Source organism: the organism of the source record quoted next, unplaced genomic scaffold (genome assembly GCF_019419815.1).
Source record: "Pyrus x bretschneideri cultivar Hongxiangsu unplaced genomic scaffold, Pyrus_bretschneideri_v1 Contig48, whole genome shotgun sequence".
Lineage (NCBI taxonomy): Eukaryota > Viridiplantae > Streptophyta > Magnoliopsida > Rosales > Rosaceae > Pyrus > Pyrus x bretschneideri.
This window is the reverse complement of record NW_025999785.1, coordinates 2,014,233-2,039,157: the sequence shown is the minus strand read 5'-3', so window position 1 is coordinate 2,039,157 and position 24,925 is coordinate 2,014,233. Positions and strand designations below refer to the sequence as shown.

General features: G+C 37.6%; 4 protein-coding genes across 6 annotated transcripts; 3 read left to right on the top strand and 1 right to left on the bottom strand.

The window, feature by feature from the left end:
- Positions 1-1,130: 1,130 nt before the first annotated feature.
- LOC103962892 (cingulin-like) lies at positions 1,131-3,335 on the top strand. The gene has a single exon (XM_009375674.3). It carries the CDS (start codon positions 1,256-1,258, stop codon positions 3,122-3,124), a length of 1,869 nt encoding a protein of 622 aa, XP_009373949.2. The 5' UTR covers positions 1,131-1,255; the 3' UTR covers positions 3,125-3,335.
- A 7,281-nt stretch (positions 3,336-10,616) lies between these two features.
- Positions 10,617-13,197, bottom strand: LOC103962893 (gibberellin receptor GID1C-like). Its single transcript, XM_009375675.3, has 2 exons — positions 12,927-13,197; positions 10,617-12,319 (listed from the first exon to the last, which is right to left on the bottom strand). The coding sequence occupies exons 1-2, from the start codon at positions 13,023-13,025 to the stop codon at positions 11,324-11,326; spliced, it is 1,095 nt and encodes a 364-aa protein (XP_009373950.1). The 5' UTR covers positions 13,026-13,197; the 3' UTR covers positions 10,617-11,323.
- A 4,761-nt stretch (positions 13,198-17,958) lies between these two features.
- LOC103962890 (histone H2AX-like) lies at positions 17,959-19,042 on the top strand. Its single transcript, XM_009375668.3, has 2 exons — positions 17,959-18,283; positions 18,690-19,042. The coding sequence occupies exons 1-2, from the start codon at positions 18,080-18,082 to the stop codon at positions 18,909-18,911; spliced, it is 426 nt and encodes a 141-aa protein (XP_009373943.1). The 5' UTR covers positions 17,959-18,079; the 3' UTR covers positions 18,912-19,042.
- Positions 19,043-20,449: 1,407 nt separating this feature from the next.
- On the top strand, positions 20,450-24,439 carry LOC103962889 (probable protein S-acyltransferase 17). 3 transcript variants are annotated; one of them, XM_048568578.1, is made up of 11 exons: positions 20,637-20,652; positions 20,745-20,838; positions 21,050-21,117; positions 21,564-21,658; positions 21,740-21,907; positions 22,027-22,099; positions 22,204-22,256; positions 22,728-22,819; positions 22,921-22,973; positions 23,410-23,535; positions 23,759-24,439. In XM_048568578.1, the coding sequence occupies exons 4-11, from the start codon at positions 21,567-21,569 to the stop codon at positions 24,035-24,037; spliced, it is 936 nt and encodes a 311-aa protein (XP_048424535.1). In that variant the 5' UTR covers positions 20,637-20,652; positions 20,745-20,838; positions 21,050-21,117; positions 21,564-21,566; the 3' UTR covers positions 24,038-24,439. The 3 variants fall into 3 exon arrangements, with proteins under 3 accessions (XP_009373942.1, XP_048424535.1, XP_048424534.1); XM_009375667.3 differs by lacking the exon at positions 21,050-21,117 and having other exon boundaries at positions 20,450-20,652; XM_048568577.1 differs by lacking the exon at positions 20,637-20,652 and having other exon boundaries at positions 20,699-20,838.
- Positions 24,440-24,925: the final 486 nt, after the last annotated feature.

The window sequence follows — 24,925 nt, the reverse complement described above, 5'->3', positions numbered from 1 at the left end:
AGAAGACTTTTGAAAGCTACAATAATTTTTGGTCACAGGATAAATTTCAAAACTAAGATGATTTGATCCCTAAGCTCCGAAGGTATAGATCCAGAGAGAATTTGGTTCCTATTTAGAGGACTTTAATGATGTATACATGGAAAGAAAATGATTTATGCAGGCATTTTGTTTCTCTTTTGATACACCCATACAAAGGAAAGGGAAACAAAACCCTTGACTTACCTATTCTCCTATAGAAATAAGACATGCATGAATTTTTTTTTTTAAAAACTAATGAAAATGACTTGAAAACTTTAAGTTTTAACGATAAAGAAAAAATAAAAAATAAAGTGAATAGTACTATGGTTGATTTTTTAATGTAAAAATATAATATTTCGTTAAAGTGAACAGTACCGTGAATATTTTCTTAATTCCAACGACTATACAAAACCATCCAGTCGTTCGGACTTGTGGGTTTCTCGATACGTGAGCAGCTCTCACTACTCATCAGTCATCACCCAACAGTCAGCCCCATGTCCCCAAAGGGACATCCAATAAAATTGAAAGAGTCAGCCCCATATATTTTTAGCTACCAACTTACCCAATTTCCAATTTTCCAAATTTTAGGGTTTATCAAAATATGAAAAGTACGATAAATCGTATGATAATAGTTAGAGAAGATGAAATACCTTTACGAGTCTTTTAGGTCTCTAAAATGGTAGGCTATCATGACGAAGTTATCAGTTAATCCTCTTTTTGAAGAAAGAAAAATCTGAAAAGTACTCAATGGATGGAGTAATTTTTCAATGTACCAGAAATACAACGATATACACATATCATTATACAATTAGAAGAAAATCTGTTGTTTCAAGCATCTCTCTAATCGTATAGTAACATACAGTGTACCATGTCATCGTGTTCCAGACACATATCATTATACAATTAGAAGAAAATATGTTGTTTCAAGTATCTCTCTAATCGTATAGTAACATATAGCGTACTGTGTTGTCGTGTTCCGGATAAACTGAAAACTTTTTTCAGTCCCTGGATCAGAAGAGCCAAATGGGCCCCAAAATTTGAATGCCAACCCATCCCCCCAAATTCAAACGTATGAGTGACCATCTCTCTCTCTCTCCTCTCACAAATCACTATCCTTTATAAATCTTCCCACCAACCCCACATCTCAGCCATTGGAAGTTTAGAACCCTAGAAAAAAACCCTAATCCTCTAAAATCCCCAATCTCACATTTCCTACCACCAACATCAACCACAAAAAATGGCCAAAAAGAAAGTGACCCTCCAACCCAATGACACCAAAGAAGAAACCCATCACTCCAAAACCCACCACATTACCCACAAAGCCGCCGCCGCCGCCATGGACGAGCCGTCCGAGAAGCTCGAGAACCTCAAGTCGCTGAACTCTCTGCTGCTCAAGGAGACCAAGGATCGCCGGCAGCAGGTGGAGTCGCTGGTGCAGGCCAAGGCGGGTTTGGAGTCCGAGCTTAGTCGGTTCCTAGTGGAGAGTGAGTCGCTTGTGAGCGAGTTGAGTGAGAAGAGCGAGGAAAATGTTGGGTTGGAGTTGGAGAAGAGTGTTTATGGTGTTTTTGTTCTGGCCCAGATGGGGCAAATGATGAGAGAGAGAGTTGAGATTGAGAGGGCGATGAGTGAGAGAGATGGTGAGATTGTGGAGTTGAAGAGGGAAGTGGAGGAGCTTGCGGGTGGACTCGAAATCGAGAAGGGGAAGCTGAGCAGAGTGTGCTGGGAGAGGGATTGTGTGAAGAGGGATTTTAGTGACCTCTCGGAGGAGGCGAATGGGTTGAAGTTGAAAGTGGTGGAAATGGAAAAGAAGGAGAGGGTTTTCGGGGAGGAATTCGAGAAGCTGAAAGTGCATTGCAATGGGTTGGTGCGGGACAAGGCTGGGAAGGAGAGGGAGGTTGAGATTGCAATGAGAGAGAAGGAGTTGGCTGAGATGAAGCGCGATGAGTCGGAGAGAGTGATCGATGATTTGAAGAGGGAGATTGAAAGGGTTGTGATGGAAAAGAATGAGATTGAGAAGGAAAAGAGCAGGCATGAAGCGAGGATTTTTCAATTGGAGAATGAAGCGGGGCAGTTGAGTAAGATCGAATTGGGTTTGAGGAAGGAGAATGCAGTGTTGCATGTGAAGGTTTTGGAGTTGGAGAAGAGTGTTGAGGAGGCTACGGGGAAGGGAGAGGTGTTGGAGAGGGAGATTAAGGTTTTGGGGGAAGAGAAGAGGGAGAAGGAGCAGAGTTTCAAGAAGTTGACTGAGGAAGTGAAATCACAGAAGGAACTTTTGGATACGGTTACTGAGGAATTGAAGAAAAAGGAGGAAAGAATCAAGGAAATCGAGCTAAAGAAGAATGAGATCAAGGAGGCAAAAGTCAGGCAAGAGAAGGAAATTGCTGAGTTGACAAGTCAAGTGAAAGAAGAAAGGGATTTTGTTTCTACATTGCGAAATTCATGCGACGAGCAGAAAGAGAAGAATGTGCAGTTGGTTTCTGAAGTTAGTCGATACAAGGATGCTCTTGATCGTGTTACACAGGAGAAGGCAGAGGCTCTGAAGAATTTGGAAGGGGAGAAGAAACAAGTGGAAGACTTAATGCTGACCATTTCGGGGAGGGAGAAGACAATCAAAGAAATCGAGAAAGAGTTGGAGAAACTGAGGAGTGTGCGTGAGAACATTGCTGAGAAAAATAAGGCCATGGAGAGCCGGTTGGAATCACTGGTGAAGGAAAAAGATGTGCTGCAGAAGAACCTTGTTGAGACTCGGAGAAAAATTCGTGATTGGGAAGCTAAATTTGAAACAGAAGGAACCAAAATGGAGCTTGCTTTGACTCTGCTGAAGAACACTGCAGCACGTGTATCTTTGAAATCCGAAGGCAAGGAAGAAGTGGCTACCAATGATCCCAAGGTTGGCGAAGAAATTAAGCCAATTGCTGCGGAGTTGGATGCCATACAGACTGCTTTCAGAAACAAGGAAAAGATGGTTGGAGACTTGCAGAAACAACTCGAGTCTATGCAGAAGTCATCCGAGGCACAGAAGAAGAAGAGTTTCTGGACTTTGATCTCATCAGCGACAACCCTTATTGCTGCAGCATCTTTTGCATATGTTTCCAAAGCGCGCTGAGTGGCTCGGTTTGGTAGTCAGTTTTGTTCTTGGATCAACCTGTCAAGGGCTACTTGACGGCACGGCTATGTCATGCAATGTTTGCCCCTTTTCAACTTCTAATCTAGATAATAATGTTTTTGGTGCAGAAATAGGTCTCAATGGGATACTTTGATATGCTGTGCTCTTTTTCTACATGAAGGAATATGAATATCTAATCTTGTTCTTCGTATCCGTTTATGAGCAATTTCGTTACAACGGTAGCTTCCTTCCTATTGCTGTTCATATGATCTGTGTCATTCCACATGGAACTAGGAAACATTTGCTTGTTAGATTAGTCGCTTCCATTCGGATGCTCCTACGCAAGTTTTTCTCCTACTACAAAATCGTTGTTGTATGAAAGGAAACTATCCTTCTTAACCTGCAATCAATGGGATTCTGTCCCTTTGACACGGTAAATATTCAACTGATTCACCATCCAAAAACCAGAGTCTGCCAAATCCTAGTACTGCTGGTTAGTAAATCATTCACCTTCTATTTGGTGGCACATGTGTAATGAGGGGTACTCTTGGTACCAAAAATTCTTGTGTGGTCTGAAGTATCTGATATTTCAGATATTTTAACTATTAGATCTTGATTTTTTTTTTATTTTGTACAAGGTATAACGGTTAAAATGCCTAGAATATTGGTACTCCGAAGTACCCAAGAAAGTCTCATCTTGATACAGCTGTGGTATATACCCATGTTATCTTTGTATTATCACATGACACGTGTTACATGATGAAAGATATACTAATTGGAGGACTTGTTAGTTTGTCGTGCGATGTGATTAGAGCGATAATGCAAGTGTAAGACATAATGTAAAATCAATGGTCACGATAAATAAAGGGTGTGCACAAAATTATAAAAAATAAAAAATAAATAAATAAAAAAGTGTGTTAAAACCACCATATATACCAGAAATGTGCTATATGTGCTAAGGCCCAATATTATGGATTGGAGAAGTATGTATTGGTTCCTAAAGCCCTTGCTTTTTGTGGACTGGCTTCTTAAGTCTTTTTCCATGACAAAACTCTGTTGGACTTGTTGCCTAGTAACCCAATCAAGTGATGCAATTCACCGCTTTTATTCTTTTCCACTTAAAATTTCAATTATGTCTGCAGACACATACAAGTTAGTTAAAGCAGCGTGTTCCTCGTTCATTATTCAACTTCAAATTGTAATCTTTGTTGCTTAGATTAGATTAGGCTAGTTCAGAGTCTTTAGAGCTTGAAAATTTAAAAACCCTTTAATTTCATTGTCGGCTTTTAGACTGTCACTTGAAAATCGAAAAATATTTAGCAACAGTGTATAATTCAATAGCTTAATATTAAGTATATTGACAACAGTGTATAATCAGTGTTGGCAGCCATACCCAAAAAATCTGTTTTAAAAACAATTTCATCTTCATCTATCAACTTTTATCATTCAACAACATAATAAATAAGTATAATGACGACAATGTATAATCATATGTGAATACTGTACTATGTTTTTGGCACTCACTCTCAACTTATTTACAAAATAACCAACTTCAGAACAAAAAACCAACTTGTGTTTCTCTCGTGTTAATTAATTATTAGCATGCTTTGTGATTACTTTAAACTAAAACATAATTAATTAATTTAATTAAGTAAAATTAAAACAAGGGTCCATCATGTCAGTTCCAGAATCTTAGCTGTTTCTTACTGTTATGTTTTTTTTTTTTTTTTTTTTTCTTTGTGGAGAAAGCTACTACCGCGGATGAATAGAGTCATTGTTTGATTCTAAATATGGTCCCTTTAGAAAAAGCACCCCGAACGCCAACCACCACTAAATTTTGGACTTTTGTTTTCCTTTAGAAACAAGTCAGGTTTTAGATTGTGCTATCTACATATCTCGTTTCACTTTTGATATATTTTTTGTCATTTAATCTTCTTCAATTTATTTGATCTAACGGCCGAAATTTTAGAAAAGTGTGTGGAAAGTTAAAAAAAAAAAAAAGTGTGAATAGCACCACTCTCATTTTTTTGCTCTGATGGCCGAAAATTGAGACAAGTGTGTGAAAAGTTAAAAAAAAAAAGGTATGAATAGCACCACTCTCATTTTTTTGCATTTTCCCCCATTAGCTTTTGAGTTAACTAGTTAGTTAAATGACATATGTTCATGTCATCCGTACGACGTCTCTTACAAATGTTTAAAACTTCATATCTTTAAGTCTCATTCAATTATGCGCTTATCTCACATGATATGATAGTTTCTTAACTAGCTGAATAGTAGACGTTCTCACAAGAACATGTCTTATTATATTTCAGTACTTTCGAACTCACGTAGGTACTATTTTTATTACACATGGTCTAAGTTTTCCACCCTTTGTGAGAGTTGTCTGATCTTCCATACTCAAGTTTTTTTCGTATACAGCCCTAAAGAAGTCGTTCTTACAAAGTTTATTTCCATGTATAAACGAGAGGCTTTAAAAAAACACGCTTTCTCTCTCTGTGAAAGACCTTCCCTCTGTTTGAGGGTTATTCTCACCGATCTGTGTGAGTGGTTCCTGATCGCGTCCAATTCTGGTGCCACCGATCCTAGCTCCAGCTGGGATCGGTGGGTTTTCTTTTGTTTCTTTTTTTCTCTCTTTCTTTTCTTCCATCCGCTATTTTTCCCCTGGTTTTATTGGCTGATTTGCCTTCTTCTCTCCCCTCAGTTGTCTCTCATCATTATTCTTCCAATTTCTGAGCTTCAATCACTCTTTGCCGCAATTGGGTGCGGTGTTTCGAGTTGGTGTGTAGATCTGGTGCTTGCACTGGGTCGAGTATTCCTTGCACCACCACCTTCTCTTTGTTGTCTGCCTTTGTTGGTATTATTGCTCGTGGACTGCCATGAGCTTCTTTCACTTGGCTGCAGGTTCTCAGTTGTCTATAGTTGTGCTAGGAGTGAAGCTTGGGATTGGCTGCTGGTATCGATGAGGTGATGCTTTATTTAGGGTAGAATTTTGGCTGGAACGACATGCACGTTTGCTGTTTTGATGGTTGCAGCAACGGTTATAGCAGAAGACGTAGTAGATTCGGTTGTTTCTATGTTTGCTTTTGTTTTGGTCTTAACTTTTGGTTGGGCCACTGTCGTTTGTTTGTGTTTGTTGTTTTTGGGTCTCTATGTTGTAAATTTTGGTCTTTTATGTTGTAATATTTGTTGTTGGTAATGAATGTTACCTTTGATCCAAAAAAAAAAAAAAAAAAAAAAAAAAACGAGAGGCCTTCAATTCATGAAATGACAAGCATGACCGATCACTCCTAAACATGAACTATTTTTCAATCATTTAGCAACCTATAGAGAATTAGAACAAAGATTTCCAGTTTTCCTTGAGAAAATCTGGGGTCAAATCTTTTTAATAATATAAGGGTAATACTAGGAAAATCAAATATTTTAAACCAAATTCGTAAACCAAATAATGTGGTTATAGATAATTGGATTATTAATTAAGTGTCGATTAATGTGTTTATTTCTTATTGGTGACAATTTTAATCTCCCTAACATTATCTATATTATAATTAGGGTCACATTGTCTGTCTTATGAAACATTGGCTCAAAGCCTCAAACTTTTTGTACAGCCAGCCAAAAAAAAAAAAAGAGTTTAAGAACACTTGTGAATTGACATCCTCTCTGGATCTCACACTTTGGAATTTGTGGACCGAGCAATTCTGACTGTTCAATTTAAATTTTGTGGTCCCCATTTGCCCATTATACAGGTCGATTCACCACAAGAAAAATGGGCTTTGGGTACAAAACTAAGGGCACAATTGAGAATTTTGTGTCTATTATGGTGCCCAATGTAAATAAAAGATGACACAAAACAGTAATGGGCAGCAGAATCGTGTCAAGTTGGGTCAATTGACAACATTTTTTTACTGAAGCTAGACACCAAAAACTTTTTGTGTCTATAAAATTTGTTTGTCAGCACCACTGTATGTGGTTTTTTCATTTGTCTTTACATCTAGCACACACAAAAAATTAAATTTATAAAATTGTGGTGGAGCTGTTTATTATTGTGTAGTGTTTTAGTCTCAAAATAGGTTAGCAATAATGTGGTTCGAATTCGTATTTTTGGCGAAAATCGAATTTAAGACCTCTAACTTACAGGTGAAAAAGAATAGTATTAGATCGTAGTACTAAGTGGCGTGTTTTAGATTTACGATGAATCATTTCCATCTGCAATGAATGCTTGTTAGATTCTTATCTTTTTCAGTTGCCTTTTAGATTCTAATCTTCCTGCAGGTTGGTTTTTGATACTTGGTGATATGATTTTTGTCCTTATCAAAAGTGTTTATATTTTTTTACTGCTTTAGAAGTCCTTCATGCAGTGACACATAACAAAAAATTGTGTCCATAGGGTTAGTTGTCTAATCAACCATACAAAGGTGTAGTGGGTCTTAAGGAGAAGAGATCCTCTCCGGATCTCTTCTACCAAGGCGACTGAATCAAGTGATCAAGGCCTTTGAAATTTCATCTAACAGTCAACCAATTTTGAATCTGAGCCTTTGAAATTTCATCTAACGGCCAACCTATTTTGAATCTAAGCCTTTGAAATTTCATCTAACGGCCAAAAATTATTATAGCTTTTAAGAAGTCAAAACAGGTTGGTCGTTGGATGAAATTTCAAAGGCTCGGATCACTTGATCCGGTGACCTTAGTGGAAGAGATCCGGAGAGAATCTCTTCTTGGTCTTAAGATAGACAAATGATACAATTTAAAAATAAATGGCCATTGAATATTAATAATTATAAATTTCCTTTTTACAACACAAATTTTAAAAATTGTTTCCAGTAAATATTAATAAATAATAAATCATTCCACTTCCCTGCACATCAAAAGAATATGTTGGCACAATTATGGATTTGTGCCTTTATTCTAGTATAAAACGTAAGCACTCCTTTACTAATTTTTTTGTGGAAAATTTCAAACAAGGTTGCTTCATACACTTGTGCTTTCCAATATACTTATTTTAATATACTTATTTAAAACGTAAGCACTCCTTTACTAATTTTTCTATGGAAAATTTCCAAAGGTTAGCTTCGAAAACACCTTAAATGATTTCCAATCGTTGTTTCCAGTGTGTGGCCTCTAGCTGGGTCTGAGGTAAACCTAAAGCCTTCCAACAACATATTATGAATGATTCTAATTTGATAACACAATTGAATAGCTTGCAAGTTTCCCAATTTATCCTTGTTGTGTTTCAGCTGTGTGAAGCTCAAAGTTGTTCTGATGGAGAAAGTTGGAATTTTAGGATTATAGAATTTCCATGATTTCCACATTTATATGAAATATTAGGATTTGGGCAATTGAAAATAGTTTATTATCATGATTTTTGTTGTATGGGACTGGAAATTTGATAATCTGGTAAATTATGCAGCATTACCACTATTAGTAATTTGATAAGCTTCTGGTTTTTTTAGTTAAAACTTCCCTAAATTACGTTGCATGTCTTTGGTTTCCTTAATCATTGTGTATCTGAACCGTTGGCTCAATTTCTTGTTCAAAATGTTTTTGGAGTTGAAAATGAACAGCTATAAGTTGAATGAAATCTTAGTTTTTAAATTTTGTATTGCTATTCTGAGGTTATAAACTGTTTGTTGTAGAGTCTTTCACCTCTCTTCCAACTTATAAACTAAAAAATGATAACTTACGATGATCTTGTATTTTATATTGTTGAATGTTGTGTAGTCCCCCTGCCAAGTAGAAGCATGAAAGACATCACTAAAGCTAGAACCTACTTGATTATAAGCAAGGTTGGATTTCAATATATTTATTTTATTAGCTTGTGCTTTACAGAACCTACAGGGTTTTTAGCAGATGCTATCTTTCTTAGAAATTAATGTTTTGTACATCTTGTTTGCTAGTGATGATGATAGTTTAGCTGTTCATTTTAGTTTGCATATTTTGTCTGCTGTAATTTGGTATAACAAAGTAGCAATGCATCATCATCATTGCTTTTACTGCTCGATACATTTCTTACTCATGTTCATTTTCAGAGGCTGGAATAGGGGTTGAAGGTTGTTTAGATGGTTGAGGGTTGTTTGGCTTGCGGGGAACTCAAAGAGTAATGGTATTTGTTACATTGTTAGATTCTTAGGTTTAGTTGAGTTTTTCATGGAAGAAAAAATGTATTACGAATTGTTTTCATTATCTGCATGAATAATTTCTTATTGATGGTATTACTATTTGATTTTATTTTGTAATATTTGAATTTATTGTTTAATATATTTAACCTATTAGGCACACTAACAAAATTGTGCTAACATGACTTGGGAAAGGCATCTAACACGGGTGTCAGAAAAGAGGCACAAAAAGACCCTTACTTGTGCTTACTTCTTTGAGCACAAAAGACTATATGGTTTCCAATGGTCAAAGGTAACGTTCTTAGAGGGCACACATAATATTATAGTTGCTGCACTTTTGTTATTGGTCTATGGACACATATGTTGGTGCACTTTGGCCTCAAAGGGCACAAATAATATTGTGAGTGTTGTCCATATTTTTTGTAGTGATTTCACACAAAATCTCTCTCTCTTCAAGACTCCAACGCTCATATATCTCTTTCTCTTAAAAGCTTCGAATTACCTGATTCATGAACCCTGAAGTGAGAGATGCAGAGAAAATCCCAATAGGACAAAAGTAACCCACTTCCTTTTTTTTTTTCACCCTATTCAAACGAATATGCACAGGGAGACGCTTGGATGCGACCAATTAGATTGTACTTTGGTGCTTGTAAACTTTGTCCCCTAGCCAGTTGCCCTCTTTTTCCTTTCTCCCTTTTGTGAAACCTTTTGGTCACTTGTTCGAAAATGTAATCAATCATTCGCTCTACTCATAAGGAAAACTTTTACCTAGAGTGAGAGATATACATGATCAGTGAGACGCTCTGATAGAATGTATCCTCTGGTGATAAAGTAGAATGACTGTTATTTATGCAAAATATTATTGGGTATTGTAAAATATATACGTCATAACTGAGACATAAATGATGAGGATATATGGATGGTGAAAAAGCAGAATCTCTTATGCTTAGATGGAAAAATCTTGGCTATGGCTATAGATATACGTAGGGAATGAGACAAGCGAAATTTTTTTGCAAATGCATAATCTCAATGTTATCACCGTCCAATAAACGCTTGTCACGTATTCAAAAAGTGAATCACCTGTTTAATAAATGTTTATCATGTGTTTGAAATGTGAACTGCCAATTCAGTAAAAGCTTGCCACGTGGTGATTAGTAACAAAAGAATTTCTCGAATGATACGCTGAAATAGAAATATATTCCCGTGATAAGGCTGAATCTCTCCTACCATAGATACCCTTCTTCACATGCTTAGCAGCTTGTGTGGATGATGTAAGTTACATTCAACTTCTTCATGAAACAAGGTAGTTCTCCTTCTTTTACAAAAGTTACGTGGAAAAAGAAGTACTATTCACAGATTAATTACCAAAAGAATGTAGCAGATTAGAGGCTGAGGAGTTTCAAATCCATTGAAAGTTTGAGCAGAGATTTCAACAAAACATCCACTGATTTTAACATTTCTTAATACACGTAGAGCATAGCAAACATTGGCAACTGCCAATACACCAACATCTTACACAATCTTAGAACACACACACACACATATATAAACATTACAAGAACAACTTGACCATGGACGATTTTCCATCCATGTTCCGTTGTTAGCTATACATTACAATAGCAAGTCACTGAATTGTCGATTGGCTACTTCAGATCGATGTTACACCAATAATCCTCAGTTCTCCTCCTCACTGTGGCCAGAAGTCGGAATCCTTGGATCTTAACAATTGTAGGACTGCTAAACTTAGTTAATAGATTCTGCTGTCTGCAAAAGCTTTATTGAACAACAACAACAACAACAACAACAACAACAACAAAGCCTTATCCTGCTAAGTGGGGTCTACAAAAGCTTTATTGAACCAACTAACAAAATACGATGATCCAGCTAGATGCAGAATCATACACTCGTTTGCATCTAACAATCAAAGCTAGCCCTCCGCGGACAAGAACCAGGCGAAAGCAGGATCTTAGTACCACAGTTATCAATACAACAGTAATTACACAATCTTACAAACTGCAAACAAACCCTTCATTATTCTGGGAATGTCAACCTTAGGTTATATGTCACCGCGTGGTAAAAGTCAATTCCATCAATAGTTGGAGCACACGAATTTACTGATCTCGTCCATCACGGTGTAGAAATGCTCATTATTCGGCAACAGGTAGAAACCAATTGTGGCCTGCTCAAGATACATGAGTTTCATGTTTATGCCAGCCCTCTCGAGCCCTCTAGCATAAGCCAATTGCCAGTCCTGAACAAGATCCAAACCAGCCACCACAACAAGGCTCTTCGGGAACTTGACAGCTTCGAGGCTTTGACCCCGGGGACCAAATGGGTTACATGCTGGATGGTCCCTATCTTCTCCCTCAGGGAGTAAAGCTCTCCAGTACCAGTCCCGGTCTTGGATGGTGACAAAGTATTTCCCATCCAATCGCATCTCGGATTCAGTCCGCTCCTGCCCACCAAACATAGGGTTGAGCAGTATATTTCCCAATACATTGATTCCAGATTCTGCAGCTCTTAAAGCAACATTGTGTACAATGTTCCCACCCGAGCTATCGCCAGCGAGATAGATATGAACTTTTGAGTCCTTCGTACTTTTAAGCCATGGTCTAGACTTCACCCACTTCAGGGCTGTCCACCCATCATCATAGGCACATGGATAGCGGTTTTCAGGTGCCCGGCGATAGTTCACAGAGACCACTACAGCCTTGCAGATACCAACTAGTCGGCGGCACAGAATATCATAAATACCGCTGTTTGAAGAGGAGTGTACAAAGCTCCCACCATGGAAGAAAACTATGACAGGAAGAACCTCCTTGTTCACAGGTCTCTTAAGATCAACAATGTTCAGCGGGGATAGATCAGCATTGTCTGGATGATAGATTCGACTTAGCAGGCTAGTTTCGCGATCGATGATGACATCAAACGAGACAACCCCATCAACGGGGTTAGCATTGGCTGGCACTTTCCGATCAAGGAACTCCGCCAAGTGCCGGTTGAAAGTCCCGTCAGGGCGGCGCAGAAGATTGTATGACAGCTTGAAATTTGAGATGAGGACCCATGTATTCAGTGGAACCACTGTCTGTTAAAAAGGCATCAGATCCCAGAAAAAAATTTACATATGTCAATGTCTTATTCCAACATAACCGCAACTAAAAATCCAAAACCGCAACTAATACCGGCTTCATCACATCTGGGAAAAAAAAAAAAAGGGTTTTGCTACGATTCAAAGGGAATAGAAACATCAATTAAAACGAACAAAATCATTCCCATAAAGCTGTAGAATCGACTAAACAAACCGAAAAAAAAAAAATGTTCATCTATAGCATTTTCTTTGACCGGAAGCTTTCCCATGACAAAACCACAAATATTAAATCCATCAAACAATCAAATCTCCAAACAAGAACATCTTCAGAACATGATGAACTCGAACAAGCAAAACAAACCCAATAAGCATATTCATGTCAAACATTAAAAACAGCTAAAAACCTCAACTCAAACAAGAATAATGTCTTCATCCCAAAGAAAGAAACAAAACAAAAACAAATCAGCTTTTTAACAACAAAATCACAAACTAAACACCATATCCCGGAGAATCCATTAAGATAACTCCATACAACATTAAAAAAACACAGAAAAAAACAAACTTTCAAACTTTGAATCGGCAAAAACCGAAGAAAAGTTGTTACCCTGGATTCATTTACGTTGACTTCATTGCCCCCAGCCATGGAAACCGGTTTTGAAGAATTTCCACTCCAAAATCTAAGCTTGAAGAAAACCCAACACATTTCGAGAGCACAGCAAACCCATCTTAAGAAACCTCACGTATTCAAACGCAAACGCAAAAGCAGAAACTAAAAAGCAAAGCCAGGCAGCCAAAACGAGCAAGCAAAAGCACCTAATCTGGCCTTCTCCTCTCTCTCTCTCTCTCTCTTTTTTTTTTTTTTGCCAAACAGTAGATTTGTTGGATTAGGAGTTGATAGGGTTCGAACTTCGAACCCATGCGGTAATATAAAGGGTAACATTCTTTTCCACCACTGTGATTAAGGATCATTTGTAATTTATATGTTAATTAAGCAAGTTGTTCAAGTAAATATCGTTTCAATAAGTTGGTTTGTCATTGAGCATAACTGTATAAACAGTGTGTGATCCACGTCGAACAGAGACAAACGTTAACCATATGTGACATTCCCTTGTAGAAGGGCTCTCAATTGTCTAATACAGAAAATATAATGACGATTCCTAAGAACTGCCACAATCATGTACCATATCATCAACGTAATGTGGCTATTTTCACACTTAAATTTAAATTCAACGATTGACAAATTAGAGTGTAAATAAAATTGTTAATTAATTCAACTTTTTTGTATTTAATAATTCATTAATAATAAGCATATGTAAATGCAAGTTGGTTTTGTCAATAAGTGTAACTATATAAACTGTTTGTGTGACTAACGTTGAAAAGAGAAGAAAACCAATCATATCTAAGATTAACTTGTGGAATGGCTCTCAAGCGTACGTCGCAAAAAACAAGATGAAGACTCTCAAGAGCTAACACATTCATTTAGCATATCACTGTAGCAATGTACCCGTTATTGCAATCAAATTTAAATGCAGTTATTGACAAATTATAGGTGTAATTAAATTTGTTAATTAACACATTTTTATTTTGGTACTTAAATTCATTAATAATGCAAATGTGAAAATGAAATTGACAAGTTGTTCATACAAATTTGGGTTATTTATCATTAAGTGTAACTATATACATTGTTTGACAAGTTGAACAAAGATGATAACAAACCATATTCGAGATTCCTTACTCAGAAGGACTCGCAAATGCATGTCTCATAAAACATGATGATGACTTGCAAACCTACCGCAATCATTTAACACATTATCAATGCAATGTGTCCGCTCTTGTACTTAAATTCAAAATTCAATTATTGACTTATTAGAGTGTAATTAAAGCACGTAATTCAATATTTTAATGGACAGGGTGTTAGATTTCCACCATGCATTTCAGATTTGAAACTCGAATGTGAATGCGAGTTAGGCAAGTTATTTTAAAAATTATGAGTTATGCAAGTTAGTTTATCGTTAAGTGTAACTGTATAAACTATCTGACTATGTAAACCATAAGTCCAATTATCAACAAATTAGTATATTTTAGAAGCGTTAATCAAGTTAGGTTGTCGTTGCTTTGCAAAAGGAAAAAAGAAGTTGGTTTGTTGTTGAGTATAACTTTATAAACTACTCAATTGTGTTAACTACGTCGAATAGAGATGAAAACCAGCCATATCTTGGAGTTCGTGTGAAAAAGACTTTCGCTGGAAGGATTAAAGGTACGCTGCAGAAAACATGTTGATGACTTCAAAGAGTTGATGTTATCGTTTAGCAGCTCATTAGAGCAACCAAGCCCGCTTACATACTCAAATTAAAATTCATCTACCATCAAGTTAGAGTATAATTAAATTCATTTTATTGTATTTAAGAATCCATTAATAATATATATGTTTTTTTTTTTTTTGGTAGAGACGAATTAGACGAGATTAGTTCTTTGTCAACAGTCGCGTGCATCAACCCTCTCCCAAAGGAGAAAGGACCGTTTGCACCTGAAACCCCTCCCCCCGCCCCCCCCCCCCCCAACCCCAACCCTCTTCAATTGATATATATGTTGATTATATCAATTGTGTTTTGTGTTTGTTGAGTATAACTCTATAAACTGCTTGATTTTGAGATACAGTAGTCAAAGTAGACGAAAGTAAGCCATACTAACCTCAAATAAAAAGAAATGAGGAGCCGAATAATGTCTAGATACTCATCCCAATAATTAAGTAATGAGGTAGCAAGTTGTCCTTTTATTACCTTTATTATTGCATGTAAAGTGGGAAAAACTAATATCAAAAAAGAGGAAAAAAATAAGAAGATAAAAAGGAGAAAAGAGAAGGCAGTGCTAAAACTGTAGCAGGCATTAGGAAAGGCAATTGGATTCTATCCGGATCCACTTTGTTTCACATCCTAACTATTCATCGTATATTATGCGGTAAGAAATTATTTAATTTTTTTATTTAAAATTAAATACAAATAGTATCTGACGAAAACTGACCGCACGATATACAATGAATAGCTAAGATATGAGGATTCCTAGAATTCCCACAAAGTGAATCCAAAGATGATCCTCTTCCGGAGGAAAAGCAGGTGCATCATCATCTTTGTAGTTCTGGAGTCGGGACTCAAGTGGTCGTTGTCGACGAAGCTTTCACCATCAAACTTCTACTTGGGGTGGGACTTTCACTTATTGTTGTAGCCCACTGCCCTTTGCAAGCATTCGAGTAAGTGCTAGGTCAACAATTAGGAACTGTTTTTGGATCCTTCTGCCTTTAACCCCTTTGCCTTTCCTTTCTCTTTTTCCTTTCTTCATCCTTCCATCTCCAAAGGAAAGAGACAAACATCCTTCTGCCTTTCCTTTCTCTTTTTCCTTCTTCATACTTCCATCTCCAAAGGAAAGAGACAAACTTGCTAGTTGCTATCATCATCCCACTAAGTCCCGGCTCTGTTTGAATACGTTTTACGCTGCCACGAGACTCACGACGTGACGAGAAAAATACTAATCACGTGATATAACGATGTCAGATGATGAGAGAGATACTTAGCTATATAATAAGCCAATAAAATTACCTGCTTTCTAAGAATGTGGGAAGAGAAAGTCTGTCGTACGCAACCATACCTTTATTTCAAACAAATGAAGTCGTGAATGAAATCTTCGTGATTTGATGTTCTGTTACATACACGATTTTATTTATTTGTTAATATATATTTGAATGACTAGACGATCTTCAATTAAAATTAAGAAATTGAACATTTTTTATCGTAGATTTTATTTGGTCTATGATTCACATCCCTCTCCTTTTGCCTTTATCTGCAGTTTTGGCTCTCCTGTTGCCACTTTCCTGGTCGACGTGTTCATGGTCTCTCTCTTCCCCACTCTTTCATTCATTTTGGGCCTAATGGGCCTGCATTGTAGTGGGTCTGGACTTTGGACCATGAAATGGGCTTAGATTGGATAATTCTTGTTCTTTCCGTTTAGGGGAAGTTGGACCACGAGCCTGATAAGATTAAACTTCCGACTTGTCTTCGGCATCCATAGAATTTCTCGGTTAGTTCTATGGATGGCCGAAAGACAATTCTCAGTTGTTTATTGGCAATGATAGAGTGTCTAGAGACAATTCACGAGTGTGTAAAATCACAAAAAGTTGTCACATCATGTCCAACAAGAATAAGATCCCAATCCCATCATTCCGTCATATACGCGAACATGGGGAGAGAAACATGTGACAACGTCGCAATATCCCAACTTATTCACGCATGACTGTGCTTCTTGTCTCACTCAAAAGTTATCGCACGATCAGTTTGAGATACTTCCATGAACTCACGATGACATTTTCGTTGCAAAAAGTTCTCTTTCCAATAAGGAAGTCCAGTGGTAATTAGACCTAGCTGGAAATGGAAGTTTTTTTTACTTTTCCTCCTCCCACGAATCCAAAAGTAAAAGAGAGAACGTGGTCACTGGATCTAATAATCAGATGCAGTACGCTAAAAAGTGTCATTACGGTGCACCCTTCACCGGAAGAGAATTCTCTCCGGATTCACTTTGTGGGAATTTCACATCCTAACCGTTTATTATACATCGTACTTCCAATTTTAGTCAGGTACTATTTGTATTTTAATTTTAAATAAAAAAAAAGTCAAATGTTTTTTAATCACACAATACAGGATGAATGACTAAGATATGAAGATCCCTAAAATTCCTACTATTCGGATCGGAATGGATCCAAATCCCCCCCTTCACCTTCATTGCTTGTCAGTCTTATCCAGTTCTCACAGATTCGTGTAGCTGGAAGCAAAGCATCTCAAAAGATTCCAGGGAATCTTGTTTAGTGGGCCAACCCAAATCGTACTGGTACTAATCTCCCGCAAGCTTGATCAATTGGGCTACGGATTTTGCCTAAAAGAAAAACAATTGAGCTCAGGATCCAACGGCCCAAAACATAAAGACTTAGGCCCAAAACAATTGCACCAAACTGACTCAACAAAATGCTTATCTTGCCCATTTCCTTCCGCTCTTGCCTTGATTGGACGGTGATTTTACACACTCCGTTTTAATTGTTCCGTATTTTTACAATTTTTTACATTTATTGGTTTTTTTTTTTAAGTTAAACGATTGGTAGGCGGTTATTTTGAATAGAAACTGAATGAAATGTGATTAAATACATGGGCAAATGATTATTTATATTCATTTAATGGGGAAATTGGCTAATACAAAAGTTTGTGGAGCAAATCGTGCAGTAGAACAGACAACAGAGTTTAGGGCGGAGGAGGGACATTGCAAAATACTAAAAATAACAAATGACATTTAAAGATGGGACATTTGGATGTGAGCAATTGGCTAGTTGCTTGTTCAAAGAGAAAATTGGCCAAAATAAAGGCTTAGGGACCAAATCGACAGTATGTAAAAGTTAAGCGGGGCGGGGGAAAATATGGAAAAATACTCCAACGAAAGAAAAATCTCGCAATACGAGAAAGCCAAAGAGGTGGACTATGAAAAACAAATATTTAAATTCCCGCGAACTTCCACACTAGGTGCCACGCTGGCAATCCGTGCGCCTACCCTCCCACCCAATCAGATCACAGCGTCGCCTCCTATATATTCCAAACCTCAACCAATTTCAATCTCGCAAGCGCCATCTTTGTCTCGCGCATACTTCACTGTCGCCAAAGATACGATCTTTTTCTAGGGTTAGGGTTTCTCTGTTCGCTATTTCTGTGATTCGGTCGCAGGAAAATGAGTTCGAAAGAAGGAGCGTCGACGAAGGGAGGCCGAGGCAAGCCGAAGGCCTCGAAGTCCGTGTCGAGGTCGCATAAGGCTGGCCTTCAATTTCCGGTGGGTAGGATCGCCCGATTTCTCAAGTCTGGAAAGTACGCCGAACGTGTCGGTGCCGGCGCACCTGTTTATCTCTCCGCCGTGCTAGAATACCTCGCCGCTGAGGTTAGCTTGTTTTTTTATCTGTTGGTTCTATTGTTTTTGGTTTTTGGTTTTGGGTTCGATTTTGATTGTGCAATTTCATGTTTTTGGAATTTGGGTCGATCTAATTATGAGTATAATTTTCTGGGTTTAATCGGATTTCTAGAACTGAGTGCAATAATGTTCTAGGATTCATATAGCTGATTCTATTTAGTGGGAAAACAGCTTTGTTGTTGTTGTTGTAATCAGATTTCTGGATACAATCGGTTAAGTAATGTGTTATTAGGATTTGAAATTCAACATTTGTTCGTTATTGGTGGGTTTTGATTCATTGGAGTTTGATTGGTTAAGATTTTCATGTTTTTTTGGTATTGTATATCTCGAACTTTAATGGGTTTGATCTGATTTTTTCTTGTGAAATTTTGTTTAGGTGTTGGAGCTCGCCGGAAACGCTGCAAGGGACAACAAGAAGAACCGCATTGTACCAAGGCACATCCAACTTGCGGTTCGGAACGACGAGGAGCTAAGCAAGCTGTTGGGGGCAGTGACCATCGCCAATGGAGGAGTGTTGCCAAATATCCACCAAACCCTCTTGCCTAACAAGGGTGGAAAAGGCAAGGGCGATATTGGTTCCGCCTCTCAGGAGTTCTAGGTCTCTCTTGTGGATTGAAACGATCAGTCGCTGCAGTTGTATGATATGATGGCATTCTTTTTCCTTCTTTTAGTAGATCTTGAGATGTACATGGGATTTCTATGACGTAAATGAAATGGTTGTGTTAGGCTTGTGATTGATTTAATCCACTTTCATCTATCTTTGTTAACGATAGATTGTCTTCATAGTCGAGCGTCCTGGCATGAAGATGGATAGTGTTCGTAGTTGGGCGTCCTGGCATGAATTTGAATTGGTTGTCCGACCCCTTAAAAGTTTGAATAAAGAGGCTACGTCTATGAATCAAAGGAAAAATGAGAAAATGGGAGAAAGAATCGCAACCCATTTAGTTAGAGGTGGGTATCGGGTGGTTCGGTTTGTTGTGAACGCAAACCTGCTGGCCAACCCAATGGGATTGGGCTGCCAATGTTTGAAATCAATGTCACCCGTGGAAACATTCAAACTACCCCCAATTGGGTTGGGCGTAATTACATTGTTCCATGTATTAATCTGTAACAGGTGGAATTAATGGGTTTTTCACTTGTAAAAAAGTATTATCAAAAGCAAACAAGTGAAAAACCCGTTAATATTAAGTAAAATTCATTAATGAGTTATTCAGTATTATAGTCTGGTGATATTCTTTTTCATTGGTAAGTGAGAAGTGTTAGGTTCGAATGTTGTCGATGGTGAATTCAATATCAAATTAAGTTGTTCATTGTGTTGCTTCCCAACTTCTCTTGTGTAAAATATATCGTTGTACTTAAAATATATATATATATATACACACACACGTTAATGAGTTTTACCACTGATTGAGTTGCAAATATATTTTTAATATAATATTTAAGTTGAAAATTGAAAAATAAATGAGAAAAGATAGTAGTGGGGGAAAACATTACTGAAATTGGATTCCAAACTTAAGATTATCAATGAAAAATCTTACATGAATTTTCTTAACCTCACGGTGCGATGAAGGTAAAAGTAAATAGATTTTATCACAACTTTTGCACAAATTTACAGAATTGCATAAAAATCGTGATGATTAAGTCCACATTTGAGTGCAAAATTTGTATTTTTGAAAAAGAGTTTTCATCATGATTAATAAAAACTTTATAATGCAGTTCTCACCATTTATTGAGTCAAAAGTACATTTCAATAGAATATTTAACCTAAAAACTGAAAATAAATTAAATTAAATAATAGTGCGACTCAAAACATTAGCGAGATAGGACTCTATCCTAAAAGCTATTAACAAAGAATCTTACATGAATTTTCACGACGCCACGGGGCATTGAAGGTAAAAGTCTACAGATTTTTTGACGATTTTTGTCCTACCTTGCAAAGCGGCCTAAAAACCGTAATAGTTGGTATTTACAGCACTATCATTTTTATAAAAATATAAGCCTGTTTTTTTGGATTAATTTACAAATTTGTCCAATTTGCAATTGAGGACACATTCTTGGTAATGACGTGCTGTCAGCAACTGCAAGTCCTGAAATCAACCGGCGGCCCTTTATCTCTCTCTTCTGTCAGTCAGTGAGTCAGTCAGAGGAGTGAGAAACAGTACAGAAGAGAGAGAGAGAGAGAGAGAGAGAATGGAGGTACAGTGGATTCTGGTGTGCCATGGTTTAGTCACACTGCTCCTTCTAGTCTCCTTCCTCTGCGGCCAATGGCCCATCTTCGACGGCACCCCCATCCAACGCATCAACCACTTCCTCACCTTCGGCGCCTATGATTACTTTCAGTTCAGCACCCTCTCTCTCTCTCTCTCTCTCTCTCTCTCTCCTCCCCTCTCTCTCTCTCTCTCAGATTTAATTTCTGATCTTTTTTGCGCAGACGGTTTGTTGGGTTTGTGTTTGGAGCCAGGGGGACAAATGCCATAGCCTCCGCGGAGTATTTCTGCTGCGATCGACCGAATCCAATCTTACAGGTTCCTTCTTTTTCCCACAAACAGAATTGAATTACTTTTGTGATTGAAATTTGAAGAATTTTGGAGAAATTTGGGTTCTGGTTGGTTGAATTTGTTCATGAAGTTGTAATTTGTTTGGGAATTGAAATTGTGGGTCCAGTTATGGGACCTTCGGGTTCACGGTGTTGTTGCTTTTGGTTAAAGTTGAACTTAGTTTTATCGGATGATTCAGCGAAAAAGATGCGGAACAGAAGTGGTGGCTTTCCTAAATCAATGGTGTTTTAGTACTTTAAATTCTTGGTGAGAGGCTGATTCCGGTTATCCTTACTGTTTTCATTAAGGTTTCTGTATTTTCGCCTCCGCTAAAATATCTAAATTCCGCTGCCCAACTCTATCCTACATCAGAAAGGTTTTGTTTTTCACGTTTATATGCATTTGCAATGGCATTTTGTTCCATTTGGTAGTGCATTTTGTTGAATTTCTGGCTATCTAGTTGCTTAGAGTAAGTAGGAAACGGGAAATTTTTGGGGACGAGTTAAAGTGTGAGGAAATGTGGTTATACGAGGAACTTGACGATGGAGGATCTGATGCTCCCGAGTTACGGTATTTCCAGTTAGAGATGTATGAATGTGCTTAAAGTTGGTAAATTTGAAAGAATCATTAGGAATTGCTCAATAATCAGTCACTAGGAAGTAGGTGGGAAATTCATTTTGCAATATTAATCATTAGCTTTCTGCACATTGTAGATCATGTATTTTGCAATAGTAGGAGGAACCTATTACTTGGTTGCAACTTCTTCCTTCCGTTACATTCCTGGCTATTATATAAGTGAAATTCACAGGTATGCGTCATGGATTAAGTTTATGTTAAGTTTTCCATTTTCTTTGTACTGAATCCTCTACGCCATGTTTTCTTATTTCAGGTATGCTAGCTTGTTCGCTGTTGGAGTCGGTGTTCTGCTCTTTCTATTGGCTAGCTTTTCTGATCCAGGAACTGTGAAAGCTGATAATGTTTCTCTGTATCTATCTGCTTATCCTTATGATAATATTATATATTCTGAGAAAGACTGTTCAACATGCAAAATTCCAAAGTGAGTTCTCACCGCCATGGTTATCGTTTTTAAAATAAATTTATGCTGTTTGATTTTTGTTCCTTCCTTTTCTTTTCTTAATTTCTCTTTTTTGTTCGTCATTCTCCTCTGTGGTTTAGACCTGCTAGGTCAAAGCATTGCAGCATATGTGATCGATGTGTTGCCCGTTTTGATCATCATTGTGGATGGATGGTCTGAAACTCTCTAACTATTCTTCTTGTTTCCTCCATTCCCTCCATATTTGGGCATTCCATTTGTTGCTTATTGTAAATTTGACCCCACTGTTTTTATTGCAGAATAATTGTATAGGTGAGAGAAACACCCGGTACTTCATAGCTTTTCTTTTGTGGTGAGTTCTATAGTGATGCAGCAAGTGTATGTTTATTTGTATTGTGTGGCCTTTTTTTTCTTCACCGCCTATGCTTCCCAAAGAATTGATTATACATGTTGAATTGTTGATAGGGATTTTGATGGGTAGCAATTGTTTTACAGTTTGAGAATGTGCTTACTGATAATCAATGTTATCACCTAGATCTCTGGTTGAATTTTAGCAATCCAATCTTGGCGTATGATGTTGACGTAAATAAAGATAAGAAAACTTTTAAAACTTCTGGTCTTTGAAGTTTTAAATTTGTAGGGCATGGATTTTTCCATTTCACTCTTGAAATTCACAGCAAATTACAATGGAGAAGCTCCAAGATTGCTGTCTTAAAGTTACTCGTCTAAATGCTCAGTCAATTTTAACTTTATTATAGCTGTGAGGTAATATATTGTAATCGTTTATTTGTTGTTTGTTATCATTTATCTAGTGCTTTTTCAGGCACACTTTACTTTGCATATATGGAACAGTGGCCATTGGGTTAATTCTTGCTGGACAAGTTAAAGAATTCAAAGTTATTGATATTCTAACTGGTAAGTTGATTTGGTAAATTAATTATCATACCAAGCCTCCTACTTCGTTGTGTTGCATCTGAACCTAACTGATGTTCCTTTCCTTAATTTCTTCATTGCAGTTTATTATGGTATAGATAATTCTTTTCGCGGTTTAACACCGCATGTTGTGCAGGTACGTTGATTTGTTTTGTTATGGGAATTGAGACGAGCAATAGCTTCCAATGATAAATAATTCAGTTTCTGAAGTTCAATATCATTTTTGTATATTGCTGTTCTCGGCATATTTGGAAACATTTATATAAGCATACATAACAAGTGAAAAAACTTGTACCCTCTGTTCATTGTCAAGCTGACTTACTGTACTTCTGGTGATCCCTTAGCCATTATTGTGTTTCTGGATACAACGTATTGAAAGAGCCTGTCTTTACATGGAGGTGACAAATAACGTTTCACTTTAAACTGGTAGAAAAGGCCTAGTTGGACTTCACCATCCATATACTTTTCATGATGTCACCAATAATGAACTGTAGGCTTGAGATATCGGTTCTTTTTATTATTTTGGCTTTTCTGTATCGCTCATTGCTTAATTTTTTTCTGATGTTTGACAGTGGTTGTTGGGCGCCTACAACACTCAAATACTTCTAATGGTGTTTCTGGCAATTGTTTCACTACTATTGGCGGGTTTCTTTGGTTACCATGCAAAACTTTGTCTCACAAACACTACAACTAATGAGGTCTATTTCTCTCTCCAACTTTGCTAATAATTTAATTTGTTAATGTCTTGGTAAAATTCCAAAGAAAGGTAGGATAGAGTTAATACTTAATTAGGCGGGGATGGTTCATTAGGCTTCCCCGCTGCAACAGAAGGACTCCCGGGAGATAAGAATGCTTTAATGAACATGGCTTCTTTCATTGCTGAAACAGTGGAACTCAGCATGTTTACTTCTTTTGAAACAGACTTTCAAGTGGCAAGACTACATAAGCTGGCAGAGGAAGCTGAATGAAGCAAGGGCGAGTTCTGCAGCACTCAAAGCAAGTATCAATGGGACGGATAGTGAAAGAAAACCTCCAGAGAGCAAATGGAGAGCCATTTTCCGAAGATCACCACTCAAAGAGGTGGACGTTGTGGTTAAGAATAACATGTACAATAAAGGATTCTTCCAGAATAGTCTTGAGGTCATTGTTCCCCTCTCAACAAGACAGCTGGCTTCGCGAACCAAATCAAAGTCTGGCTAAGAAAGACTTCTGGCTTGCTGTCGATGTTGTATGCTTGCTTCTCGTTGTTTCTTCCACCAACTGATTGGCTTCAGAGCCTGTCAACCCAAAATTTCTCATGGTTAGATGGCCAGCAACAGCAAAAGACGGAGGGTTTTTGCTGCGCGGATCTAGCACGATCGGATGCTTGTTCTAGCGTTCTGTAACATAACTGATTCTTGCGGATGCCTAGGGGCTAGGCTGAATGTGGTTGGCGGATTATTTGACAAAAGTCGATTTGCGTACAAATATTGTCATTTAGCTCAGGGGATTTTGCTTGTATAAAAGGCTAGCCAGACATTTTTCTCTTTTATTTTCTGTAACATGATACACTTTACTCACTTATTCAACGCAAGAATGATGCAATCATTCTTTCTACTTGCATCGCTATGTTATTTGATATCTACGCCTCCCACTCGGGGAAATCTTATCACCCATTGTATCTCCTTACATCACGTGATGAGAGAAATTCATACATGTTGACAAAAACTGAGAATGGTTAAGAATCTCCACTCGCACTCTCATGGTTGCTAGATCGAAAGCTTGTATTTTTACAGCTGGTCAAAAAGTCTAATTTGGGCAAACAAGAGTTGATTGAGTTGGTAAGGATCATTTTCTTCGCTAGATCAAAGCCTGAGTCGAGTTCTGCTGCCAACAATTCCTCTTGGTAGACGATCTCTAAAAACCAAAGAAATGGTTAAGACCCTCTCTGTAAGTCCTCAAAGAGACTTGTAATATGCCTTGACTCTGGAATGGGATGACTTCCCCTCCCCCTAAACTTTTTATGCAAACCAAAAAAATGGCTAAGATCCTCTATATAAATCCTCAAAGAGACTTGTGATATGCCCTGGTCCTGGGATGGAATGGCTT

What these genes read in the sequence shown, in the direction of transcription:
- LOC103962892 (XM_009375674.3), top strand. Translation starts at nt 1,256, where the DNA reads ATGGCCAAAAAGAAAGTGACCCTCCAACCCAATGACACCAAAGAAGAA.
- LOC103962893 (XM_009375675.3), bottom strand. Translation starts at nt 13,025, where the DNA reads ATGTGTTGGGTTTTCTTCAAGCTTAGATTTTGGAGTGGAAATTCTTCA. An exon ending in TCAACGTAAATGAATCCAGG is followed by an intron (nt 12,320 to 12,926) that starts GTAACAACTTTT and finishes CCTTTTTAACAG; the next exon opens with ACAGTGGTTCCACTGAATAC.
- LOC103962890 (XM_009375668.3), top strand. Translation starts at nt 18,080, where the DNA reads ATGAGTTCGAAAGAAGGAGCGTCGACGAAGGGAGGCCGAGGCAAGCCG. An exon ending in TAGAATACCTCGCCGCTGAG is followed by an intron (nt 18,284 to 18,689) that starts GTTAGCTTGTTT and finishes AATTTTGTTTAG; the next exon opens with GTGTTGGAGCTCGCCGGAAA.
- LOC103962889 (XM_009375667.3), top strand. Translation starts at nt 20,504, where the DNA reads ATGGAGGTACAGTGGATTCTGGTGTGCCATGGTTTAGTCACACTGCTC. An exon ending in TATATAAGTGAAATTCACAG is followed by an intron (nt 21,659 to 21,739) that starts GTATGCGTCATG and finishes TTCTTATTTCAG; the next exon opens with GTATGCTAGCTTGTTCGCTG. An exon ending in TCAACATGCAAAATTCCAAA is followed by an intron (nt 21,908 to 22,026) that starts GTGAGTTCTCAC and finishes TCTGTGGTTTAG; the next exon opens with ACCTGCTAGGTCAAAGCATT.